Source organism: Motacilla alba, chromosome 5 (genome assembly GCF_015832195.1).
Source record: "Motacilla alba alba isolate MOTALB_02 chromosome 5, Motacilla_alba_V1.0_pri, whole genome shotgun sequence".
Taxonomy (NCBI): Eukaryota; Metazoa; Chordata; class Aves; order Passeriformes; family Motacillidae; genus Motacilla; species Motacilla alba.
Window position 1 is genome coordinate 4754810 of NC_052020.1, and position 12505 is coordinate 4767314.

At 38.5% G+C, this 12505-nt stretch overlaps 1 protein-coding gene across 5 annotated transcripts in view; it reads left to right on the forward strand.

The window, feature by feature from the left end:
- The window catches only part of ELP4 (elongator acetyltransferase complex subunit 4), a 138136-nt gene that overhangs the window by 36174 nt on the left and 89457 nt on the right, over positions 1-12505 (forward strand). For all 5 annotated transcript variants that reach the window (XR_005257156.1, XM_038138810.1, XM_038138808.1 and 2 more), the window contains 2 exons: positions 4447-4531; positions 9624-9812. Coding sequence is in view for 4 of the 5 variants with exons in the window: in XM_038138810.1 (XP_037994738.1) it covers positions 4447-4531; positions 9624-9812 (274 nt within the window). In the remaining variant the exon portion in view is untranslated. The remainder of the gene's footprint in view (positions 1-4446; positions 4532-9623; positions 9813-12505) is intronic.

Here is a 12505-nt window from a genome sequence, read left to right on the forward strand (position 1 = left end):
TACATTAAAATCAAATTACCTCATCAGTATAGTATAAGGAATGGACTTTATGCATTTGATTTTATAAGCCTTGTGTAATGCTGATATTGTGCTTGTGTGCTAGCCTGATAAAAGTGCATCATTCTTACTATGTGAGTTCTGCTCTTTTTTTTTTTTTAGTTTAAATCTAACAGAAAGATTGGATTTATGTCATTTTCTTGGCAAATTGGTAGAGCACAGAGTGATGAGGTGAGGAACATGATCAGATAAAGCTGGCCTTTGGAAGGCTTATCTCCTTTTCCTCTCCCTGCCACCTCAACCTAGGTCTCCTTCAAGAAGCCTCTCCCAAGGAAATGAAGGAATTGTGGTGTTGGGAGTAAAGGCAGTTACCAAAGTAACAGCCAGCCACCATTCCAAACATTGTCACGCAGTCTAAAAACTACATGATCTATGACAGGGAGGAATAGAGACCACACTGGGAATAGCAAACTCTTAGAAATCTGTGGGAGATGTAGATTGTGTAAGTCTCTTTCTTTACAGTAGCTCATTTGTCTTCTAACTTTGATTGTTGTCATTTCTGACCACAAACACAGTAGGTTTTGGATTCCCTATTTTAAAAAGGTTGTACTAGGTCAGTATCAAGACAAGATGGGAAGGAAGAATTTTTCAGAATTACAGTACCTGATATTAGGCTTAAAAAGAAGAATGGAAGTTCTTGGGAAAATGGAAGCAGAGTTAAAAGCTGACATGCAGAGGATGCAGCTCTGTCTTCTGCAGTCACGGGCTGCAGTAAATATAGTAGAAATACAGGCAGGAAATATGGAGATGTTTTCTAATGATTTGCACCAGAAGTTGCCTTGCAGACAGGAGTATTGTAGAATCTCCATCACTGAAAATTTCTAAGGACAAGCTAGGTAAACATCTGTCAGAATAATTGAGGTCCTTTTCATCTCTGTATTTGTGATTCTTTAATTCACATTGGTCATGATGTCTAAATTAAATTAAATTAAATCCAAAAAAGAAATCCATTTTATTTCACCTGTTTCTGAGTGAGTGAACTGTCTCTGTAATTGTAGGTAATGTATTTTTTATTTTTTTTATAATTGCAGAGTTTCCCTTGCAGGATCAGAGATGTAGGGAATTTATATAGGCCAGAAACTCTTGGCCCTTTTGAGAAATCATGTATATTTATATATATGTCCCTCTCTGGCTATCCACACAAGCACTTGGTTTCTTTATGGACTTGGAAAGAAAGCTGATTTTTTTTTTCCTGAATAGATTACAACGGATCTTTTCTTTGCAATTAAAAATGAGTTTTGGAGGTTATCAACATCATGTGTTCACCTTAGAGTTTGGATCAGGTGTTTTTTTGTTTCCTGTGTTTTCACATGTGTGTGTACCAGTTTCTTGATAGAGGGAGGGGCAAAGTGTTACCCTGTAAACTGGCACCTGCCAGACAGTGTAGGTATAACATTTAACAGCCATGTTTGCTCTCCTTCCTGCAGTTCTGGGACCTGCTGGCTGAGTTAGCCCACGGGGTTCCCTCGGGATAATCACTCAAGGTGGATGGAAGTTCATTTCCCCATGCTAAAAATTAACTGAAGCCAGGCTGGGAAGCTCCTAGAGGAAGCAGTAAATGGGCCTGGATGTGTGGTGCCAGAAGAAGGCAGAAACCCTCCCTGTCTTATCTCACTTTTATGCTGGGGAAGGGCAGCTGTGTCCCGGTGCTGGTGCTGGGCCCAGGTTTACAGGGATGTGTGGCTGACAGCAGCTGCTCTGCAGTGCTTGTTGCCAGGATATTCTGTGTCCTGGTCGCTGCACTGCTGGAGCTGGTGCCCCGCAGGAAGGCAGGAATATCCTCTCTGGTGGCCCTGTGCACTGCAGGCAACACTTATTTTCCATCTCTGCTGCAACACTTATTTTTCATCTCTACTTTCAGTCTCCTTCTTCAGGGCAATCACCAAACAAGAAGGTTTGGCAATCAAGGGAACCAAAATAATTAAGTTCTGCTTTTTCTGTAACACGTGTAAATCTTGCCTTAAGAAAGTACGTGCTTTTGATAAAAGAATTAATTTATCTAGAGACTGGATTTACCAATAAATTTAGATAAAACAGGTTTGACTGTCTTGCCTAATGGAGTGTCCTTTTCCATAACAAGGCTATTTGTCATACCCTTGATAACCTCACCTTTGTTAACTGCTTGGAAACTATCAGCAGAGAAGTCAGAGCCTTTGTTGTAACCAGGATACCTTCTTGCCAGCTCCTGCTTTACCCATTACTAAAGTGCTAAACAAAAAAAAGAGTAAAGGAGGAATCGTTTAAACTCATTATCAACATCAAATCGTGTTTAGCAACAAAACCAAAAAAAGAGTTGAAATTGGAAAATAAGAAATATCTGATTTCCTTCTTTAAATATTGTGGCAAATATTGCCGGAAGGGTAATGCAACTTGCTTTTGTAAACAGTGTTTCTACAATGTCTTTCATGCTCTTATTTACATAAGATGGGTCAAATTCAAGGGAACCATGAATATTTTAGAAAGAGGTAGAAAAGCGCCTGTTTTGACATTTTTTAAAAATCTACACACACTACGTGGTTTTAGAAAATTCTTTCTTTGCTGCAAATCTCTTTCTGGTAGATTAATAGAAGATCTATTTTATTTCTTTGTTTGAATTTTGAGACCCTTTAATGCTGCAAGTGCTTTGGTTGTTTTATTCTTTTATCCACTAGCTTTTAAAAACAAGTCAGGAATTAATCAGAAATCGGCAAATATTTTGATTGCAGTATATTCTCTGGCAAAATAAAATATTATCTGTTGTGATAATGCAAAGACACAGAGAGAGATTTTTGGCTCCTATGGGGGGCTAAAGTTCACCCTGTAAACTGACAGCTGCCACACAGTCTAGGTAGAACATTAATTAGCCATTCCTTTTGCAACCGAACACTGGGAAAGTAATGGACTTCAGAAGTTCAACTTGCTTTTTTTGTAGAGCAAGGCAGACTTTATGCATGAAATATCAGGTTGAGATCATGCACTGCCAGTTAATTTTCAGGTCTGAATTTCATAAAGGTATTAAATTATTAAAGTGCATCAGTTTAGCCAGTAGCCTTCTAGGGTACTAAACCTGAAACAAACATAGAGTTTAATTTGAAAATTCTCCTTTGTGTTTGTATCAGAGAAAGGTCATCTCTTAATGTTTTTTGATATTGATTGTTTGAAAACTCAAATTTCTTAGGACCACATGACTTTTTTGATTGTAGATGTTTATAACTCAAGTATATTTGAGGGTTGGGGTTGTATGGATACTGTTTTCTTCAAGGAAACACACATTTTTGAGTTGAAGCAATGGTGCAAAAGACAGATCATTTCAATTCTTACATGCTTCTGAGAAAAGTTGAATTCTCTCCTGTGCCAAGTGATGAAAGCAAGTTTATTTGGGTTTATTCATCAGTAAAATGCATTTGATAACAGTCTAGGCTCATAGTAAGGTAATGGGAATAACATTAATAATAATATTTCATTAATATTTGGACCAGCTGGTCTCTCAAGGTGCCTTCCAACCTGAGCTGTCACCAGACACATAAATTATGGAGCAAACAAGAACATTTTTAAAGGCAAAATTCTCAAAATAACCTGTTGTATATCAAAAGAACTACAGCAAGAGGTTTGAATCCTCAACCCTTGACGAGACTGGAAGAAAATGTCAAAGACAGAAAAGATGGAAAGGCTTAAGCTGCAGTGGGGAACCTGCATCAGGCCCAGACACTCCACCCCGTGGGGTCCACGGGATTTAAGAAAACAATTTCTCTTTTAAAAGTGAACACCTGAATTGCTCTTTGAAAGTAAAGAGCTTCTAAATCTGACAAGATGATTTGCTGAACTTTCATTTTGTGTTAAGTCTGCTTAAATCCATTTTTAGCCATTGGTTTGCTTTTGTTTATTTTTCTGAATGTTATATTTTCTAAACAATCCATAGAATAAATGCTACCTCGCAATTTTGCTGTCATGCAAACAAAGCTGTGAAAATGCATGAAAATGTTCATAGAAAGTCAACTCTGTTCATCAGGGCATTGATTAGGTATACTTGGAATAACAACTGGGTAGATCTCTGTCAGTTACAGAAGATTAGTACTGGGCTGGAATGGTTTCAGCTTTAAGTTGATACATTAAATCATTAATCTTCTAGATGTAAGTGAGCCTGACATAATTAAGTTATCTTAATCCCTAGAGATTTTAGCTTTCACTAAATGTCTGAGCACTGAACTAGTTAATATGAAGCAATCACAACTGCTTATAATGTCAACTTTATTCAAAGAGTTTGGGGTTTTTTTTCTTCTCTGACGTCTCTTTTCCATGTGACACTTGCACTGAGAGCTGCATCTGTTCATATTTGTATTTTATACAGCTGTTAGAGACATATAGGAGAATATTGAAATGTGTAACTAAACTATTTCTGCTTACCAACAGGAATATGAACAGTGGTTATGCAAGGCTGCTTCAGTCCATTCAGAGGATCATTTCCCAGGAGGGCTTTGATGGCTCTGATCCCCAGGTACTGAACACCCTCACACTCCTCTTTAATCCTGTAACTATTCTTTTCTTGCTTTTCTTGCACAAGGTCTTGGACAAATTAGTAAGGAACAAGTTGTTTCTAAACATTGCTAAAGTAGACAAGCAAAATAAATAGTGTTGCTCATGTTTTAAGGGGCTTTTTTGAATTTTTACCTGTTACAGATATGCAGAGAAAGAAATGTAAAGCAGCATTAGTAAAGTGCATTTTCTGTGCAATTAGTTAATAAATGGATGGCCAAATAGAATGGAAATAAGCAAAACACATTTTCACCTACAATATTGGTTTTTTCAATGGTAGCTTTATCATAATCTGCTCAAGATTCTTGAGGTTAGACATTTACCCCTAAATGTTCAGGTTTTTTATTGTTATTGTACCTGGTGTGAATTTTTTAATTGATTAAATGGTAGTATCTTTATGTGGTGAGCATTGAAAGAGAAGTAAAGAAATAAGAATGCTATTTCAATTTACAAATCAGCTTATCAGCCTTCCAAAAATCTCTGTACTCTTCATGAAGTATAAAATGCAGGGATCAAAAACACTTTAAGTGTAACAACATAGGCTGGAAGACCTTTTCTAAATTGAGCAGTGCTCTGTAAGTTATTCTTTGTCATATTCAGTAACATGGCAGTCCTTTGGAGCTGATGGAAATAATATAATAAATTGTACATATCGATGCTCAATTGAAAGGTAATTATTGCTGTACAATAGAAATGCTACTGCAGTAGAAGCCAATTAGCATAGACTCTGAAGAGCCTGAAAGGATTTAATCCAAGTTCCATATCTTGGGAATAGCTTGGCAATCATTTTTGCCGGGAGATGATGCAGGAAAGGCTGTTTCCCTGTCTGCCAGTGTGGTTTAGGAGCATTACCTGCACCGAGCCCTCGTGTGTAAATGTCGGTGCTTGTTCTCTGCCGAGATGTCTGGAGGGTTTTGTCCTCCCCTCGGTGGCAGTGCCAGCCTGGAGAAGGCCATTGGTCCCTGCCAGGCCCCTCTCCCCACGGTAGCCATGGCAACAGGGATGTGTGTGTCATCCTCCTGGGCTGCACGGGGATGCTCCTCCTGCCTCGGAGCCCTGGGTGACACGAACACCCTGCCAGCCTCCAGCCAGCCTCCTGCCCAAGACATCAGCCTCTTAGTGCTTATTTTTCTTTATACATATACTTATATAAAAGAAAATTAAGGTTTTTCAGAGCCAGCACTGGGGTGTTTTGTTGCTTGCAAAAATTCAACATCACCAATCATTATTTTCTCTGCTTTCTGTCAAATGTTTCAAAATGACGTCCTAGTGTCAATAGAACAAAACCTGAACTTAGATGAATCTAACAGTGTATGTTTGCTCAATAATACATATAAATTTCAAAGGTGAAACTTTTAAAGTTAGTTTTCAGGCCAGTTTATTGATCTAGAAAGCCATTAGCACTATGTAGTTCTTTCTGTTTCAAGGGAGGTAAGGCATACGATTTCCCGGAGTGGTTTCTGTTATTTTCTTTTAATATTCCACTTTTCCCCTTGCATCATCTTTCTTTGTACAGTCAAATTTTGTACATTTAGAAGCCTTGTATAATCCACACTTCTTAAAAATGTGTCCAGACTTGAATGTAGCCGTGGCCTGGAACACACCTTGGATCTTTTATTTGCCAAATCTCTGAGCAATTCCTTGCTATTTAATTTCATTTACTGAGCTCTCTGAAGTGCTTTTTAAGTAGGCAGGTGTGGAGATTGTAGAGTAAGGAGCAGCCTGTATCCTTTTGGACCTGTGTATAGTTGCCATATATAATCATAAAAGCTTGTGAGAAGTTTGTGCATGTACTCCCACCCCCACCCCCAAATAATCCTGTGCCTGACTGGTAAAACTTTCAGATATTTTTAGCTGCTTTCACATCAATTTGCCAATGGTACTTAGATTTACTCCTTTATTTGAAGAAAACTCAGCAGATTGTGACTCATTCCACCTGAGAGATGGTTTGACACAACTGGGAAAATAAGTGAAAACCACCACTGGAGGTTTGGTAGCCTTTGATAAAATGCTCAGGCATCTCTAGGACCTAATACAGTCATTAAACATTAGTTATTAGTTCATAATTAGTTAATATTTGGAAAATCAAACTTTGAATTACCTAGAAGCAACAAATACAAGCATCAGGTTTACAGCCTTTCTAAAGCCTCCCAGTAACTCTGCTGTTGATCCTTAACTGGGAATCCTTTACAAATTGATCATGGTATTAAGTTATATAGAATAGCACCTCTTTGTTTCAGAGTATTTTGGGGTTTTCATGTTTGACATCACAGCTTTAATAGGCAACTATTTCCTAACATTAATTTTTATACTTTGAAGTCCCTCAGGGTAATAGTTGGGGGGGATTTTTTTTGTTGTTGGCCTGGAGTTGGGTTTTCTGAATTCTTCATAATCATAAATTTTACTGCCAATTCAAACACTGTTCCAAGAATTACATTTTTTTTTTAATTACAACATAAATCCAAACTTCCAGGCTAATGTGAATATTAAAGATCTAGTGGTGCATTTCAAAAAATGTTATCCTACTCTTTACAGCAGGCTGGTTGTGCAAGAATATTACACTTAACACTTCTCTTACATTTTAGTTTTGGAATAAACTGAAATAGAAATAAATTGTATATATTATGTATAATATTATATATTTTTTAATATAATAAAAAAGGCTGGTAGAAGTACTATTACTGGCCAAATAAATACATCTGATATTATGTGGTGTCTGAATAGCTTTATCTTTTACTACTCTTATGATTTGATGTTGTGAAATAAGCATCTTCTCGCCATTAAGAGAACAATCATTTCCTCTGTATGTTGTTCTTATGGATGTTCCTCATAACAAAAAAATATTTTTCTCATTTAAAAAGCTTCTGTAAGTTTTATGTATGTTTGTGTTGAAATTTTGAAATACTGTAATGCTTTCTCTGCCTGGTTAATGTCCATGATATCTGGATAAAATCATTTTCTTTAGTGCTTGGGGTTTTTTTTCCTGTTGCTTAAGTGCACATCAAGAACTGCCTGAATCTGCTCTGATCAGAAGTAACTAAAGAATATTAGACAAAAACTTCTCTTTTTTGCTATTCTTTTTAAAACTGAACACCTGATCCGAGAGGATACCGTACAGAGAAGCGTTGTTTTATCCTGTACTGTTGTCCTGATCTCCATACAGTGGTGTAAGAAGTTCACTTTATGTAACTAAAGCCTAAAAGCCTGCAAAGCCTGAGACTAAAGAAGCCAGAGTTGAAACACAGATTGCTTCCCCAGGGACTGGAGGTGAATTGGCAGATCAGCTCCCTGGGTGAGACACACAAGTGGATAAAAGCAGAGCCATGTGGGGCTGACTGTGTCTCACCACCCAGGCTCTGCCTACCCAACATGGATAAGGAAGCTTTTGGAAGAGCAGCCTCTTGTCTTGTCAAAACCTTTCCTCTGGATTTCCAGAGCAGCTGTGCCATGGTTTGTGCTTGTGAGTTGCTGTTTATTCCAGCTGTTGGAAATGAATATGTACTGATGCCTTGTGCAGGCTGCCCTAGAGCAGAGGCTGGACAGAGCTAAAGAATAAAGCAGGGATTTATTCAAAGCATCTCCTCCATGGATCCACCTTGGGCAGCACAAGAGCCCAGCCAGGGCTGCACCCAAGATGAACCCAAATGGCCCCAAAATGCACGAGCGCTCCCGGGGTCTCTCCCTTGGATCAGTTCTGCTCCATTTGCACCTTGCAGTTCATTGTCCCATTCCAGCTTTAGCCCAGGCACTCCCACCCTGCTTGTTTTTCTCTCTCCAGCCCACGCTGTTTGTGCTCCTGGGCTGAGATTTGGATCATTTGTCCTTGGTGCCCAGCTGGAGCAGGAATTGTTTTGTCTCCCTGCTCTGTGCAGAGAGCTCACCATGCCCTCATATGAAGCTCAGACCCACACACTAAAGCAGCACAGAATGTGAAAAATAGAAAAGCTGAAACCTGAGGCATCAGTGCAGTTTATGAAAACACTTTTCTCTAGTGAGATTTACCTGCAAGCTTTTACTTATCAAAACAAGTATTTTTATATATATATGTGTATATTTATATATATATATATATATGTGTGTGTGTGTGTGTGTGTGTATAATTAAAGAAAGCTGGTCTTCAAGTATGAACCCTGAACTCTAGAAATGTTTCTTTGATCACCTTGTGCAGGAAGTCTTTCAGTGAGGGAGTTTCTTGTCTCTCTCTCTTAGCTATTGATAGCAAATATATCTAAAATCCTTTCCAAAGGCCACCAGGCAGGGTCACATCAAACAAGCAGAAATGAGAGTTGTCATCATGAGATATAATATTTTACTTTGCATAAACAAATTAAAACTTTGACTTCATCATCTGTTCCTTCAGAAAAGGAGCTTTATCTTGGGCACTGCTTTAAAGCAGACCAGAAACTCTCATGTCAAGGTGGGGTCATTAAGGGACAATCTGTCCCCATCACACTCCGTGTTTCCACAGCTGTGGCTACAACTTAGTGGGAAGAAGTTGAAAGGGACATTAATGATACTTGGAGACTTCTGAGGCAGGGCCCTATGTTGGTGAGCAAAGCTCTGACCTTGTTCTCTCAGAAGGAGCAGAAAAAGTGGAACTGAAGCAGACTGTGGAACAGTCAGGTGGTGAAAGGGACACAGCAGAAAGGTGAAAATAGAGGGAGAAGTTGTGTTTGATTACTCCAGCAGGCTGTCTTAGAACTGGGAGAAAATACTCTTCTGCATGATTTTTAAGACAGTGATGGAGGGTAGAAAGGGTGTAAAATGTCCTAGTGTTACTAGATTTTATTTCAGAATATACTTATATTTAGCTGGTTAAAAAATACAAATTAGTAGTTCTCAGTATTTCCATGTGTCTATTAGATTATCCATGGTATCTAAGCAGTGAAAAAAAGTTCCATTCCATTTGTAATTTTTATAAGATTGACAGAGATTACTATGATTACAGAAAACACACAATTATTATGGACATGCATTCTAGGAATTGTATTCCTCCTAGCGTTTAAAAAATAACTACCCTTTTTTTCTTTTTTTTTTTTTTTTTTTCCCAACAGAAAAAACAAAGGAATGTTTTGAGGATAGGAATTCAGAGCCTGGGTTCCGTACTGTGGGGTGATGATGTTTGTTGCAGTGATGCTCCTGAGGATCCTCAGAGCCTGACCAAATTCCTGTATGTTCTGCGTGGCCTGCTCAGGAAATCCCTGTCAGCCTGCATCATCACAGTGCCTGCTCACCTCATCCAGGTAGGAATGCTGCTTTTGCTGGGTTCCAGAGCATCATCACAGTGCCTGCTCACCTGATCCAGGTAGGAATGCTGCTTTTGCTGGGTTCCAGAGCATCATCACAGTGCCTGCTCACCTCATCCAGGCAGGAATGCTGCTTTTGCTGGGTTCCAGAGCATCATCACAGTGCCTGCTCACCTCATCCAGGCAGGAATGCTGCTTTTGCTGGGTTCCTGAGCATCATCACAGTGCCTGCTCACCTCATCCAGGTAGGAATGCTGCTTTTGCTGGGTTCCTGAGCTGGCACATCGCTTAGCAAAAGTTTAAAGCCTATGGTAAAAAAAAACAAATGCAGTTCTGGATATTTTTTAGGTCTTTTTGTTCAAAGTGTGAGCTTGAAACGTGACTGTATCTTGTGCTTTTGTGGGAGAGTCCTGCTGCAAAATCTATAAAGACCTAAGTTTAAAATTATTTTATTTAGTAGTCCACTAAAGCGCACAGATTTTGGTGTTTTATTGATGAAACTTCTAGGGCAGACAGCGCATAAAGAAAAAAAAATTCTCTTTTCTCAACCATAAAAATAGGAATACGTTATTCTGGAAGGGAGTTTCAAGAAAATGACACAAAAAACTTGCCCAGTTTTGAATTTTAGGAGCAGTTATGCCAAATGTTGGTCTTATTCCTTTTTTTTTTTTAAATTGTCCAAATTTCAGAAACTGTAAAAAAGCAAATATCTATAGTAATCTCTTTTTCAGTCATTTTTACAACATCTCCATGTACTTTCCCAGTGCTTTCAAAATGCTTTTTGGAGTATCAATGCAAGGCTTTTCAGTCCACTGTCATTATCTAAAATGCTCATTATAGTGATATCTGGTCTTGTTTGGGGTATAGATTTGCTCTGCAATTCTGATATCCTCTTATATTGGACTAGGAGCAAACCAGTTATGGCATGAGTCATTTTCCCAACTGCAAAATCAGAAGCAATTAACAGCATTGTTCCTGGTAGTATGCAGAGACTTACATATATCTTCTGAAAATAAACTTTTTTAGCAAAAGGAAAAATGTAGATAGTCTTTTGTTCTGTGAGTGTAGCTAACAAAAGCAAAATTATTATTATTCACAATGAACAGAGAGCCTATAATTTTATATATTTGGTTTGATGATAGTAAAAAAAGTACTGGATAAAACCTCATATTATGCAAAATATTTACATAGTAGGTGAGTTTATCAATAGATGAAATCCTGGCTTAGCTAGGTACATGACTCACACGTACTGCATTTTGTTAAAGGTCTTTGAATACCTGCAAATGTTATTTATTTAAATACCAATGCAATTAATCCTTCAAAAATAAAGAAGGTTGATTTTGTTTTACCATTGTAGTCAGAAGTGTGTGAAGATTTCTCTTGCAGTACATACCTCTACCTCCTTACTTATTATTTTTAAATATTAGGTGGCAGTCTGCCTTCAGAAAGAGGGGCAGTTAAATTTAATGCAAGAAATAGAATTTGTGAATGTAAAAACTTTGATCCTACTTCTTACACACTGGAATTGCCTGTCCACAGTTGGGATATATTTCCATCGTGGTCTTCTTTATATATCATGCCAATAAAAAGAATGTTTGTATTTTAGAGAAGCACAGAAGTGTCTCTAAGATAGAAACTGAAGTTTGCTTCAAACTTACTCGAGAAGTTGATGAGTGGTTTGTGTTTAAAAATTCCAGGGAGGTGGAATCAAAATTATACCTCATTTTTTTAAATAAGTGAGTTTTTAATTTTTACAGTAAGTGCTGGAAAATTCTGAATTAAAAAAAAAATTACAGAACGTGCAGAATCTTTGCCTAGCTATCTTAAACAAACAATGGCATTCATTTTATTGGTTTTTAAACTGTGAAACTTGGTGTGCCCTTTCCGCACCGCGCTGCGGAGAGAGCTGTCATCAGGAGGAGCAGAGCTGCTGAGGTCCCTCCCAGCCCACAGGAGTGAGTTCCCAGAGCCCTGCTGTGTGCTTGCTGCCCTCTCCAAGCAGCCTGCCAGAGAGCCCCTGGGAGCATGTGTGCAGCCTCCCTGGCACCGTTAATTGGGGATGCTGGAGAGCGCAGCCCAACATGTGCCGAGCTGCCTGGTGATCACAGCAGCTGCTCTCCTTCCCTCCGCACGGCTCCTCTCCTCTCTGCTGCGCTCACAAAGTGAGGAAAGCATCTCTTCTTCCCAGCACAGAGGGACAGAGGGATTTTTTCTTTTTTCCAAGTTTAATGTTTAATTCGATCAGCCAGTTCTAGCACGTGCCTTGTCTGTTGAATCTTCGAGTCAGTGCACTGAACACATAGAGAATTCACACTGTTTTCCTGAAGATGTAGTAAATTCCTCATTTTTTCCCCTGAACTACTCTAGAACTACTCTAATAGTTTCTCTGCTTCCCAGGTTGTAGCTCAGCCCCTAACTAAATTAATTGGGTGGCCTCCACGTAAATTCTTCACATGTGTAATTTTCATCAAGGACATGTAAGTTCAAAATCACATTTAATCAAAGTTTTGTCCTGATAACAGAGACAAAAAAATAGCTTTGTCTTTACCTGCTTTGCCATGAAAAAGTATATTTTTGGTAGTGACATAACTTATCTTGTCTCTGTCAATCTCCAGTACTAGTTACTCCAGTGAAGAAGAAATAAAACAATTATTGGTACTGATTTTTGACAGGGGCAATGTCTTTTCAGC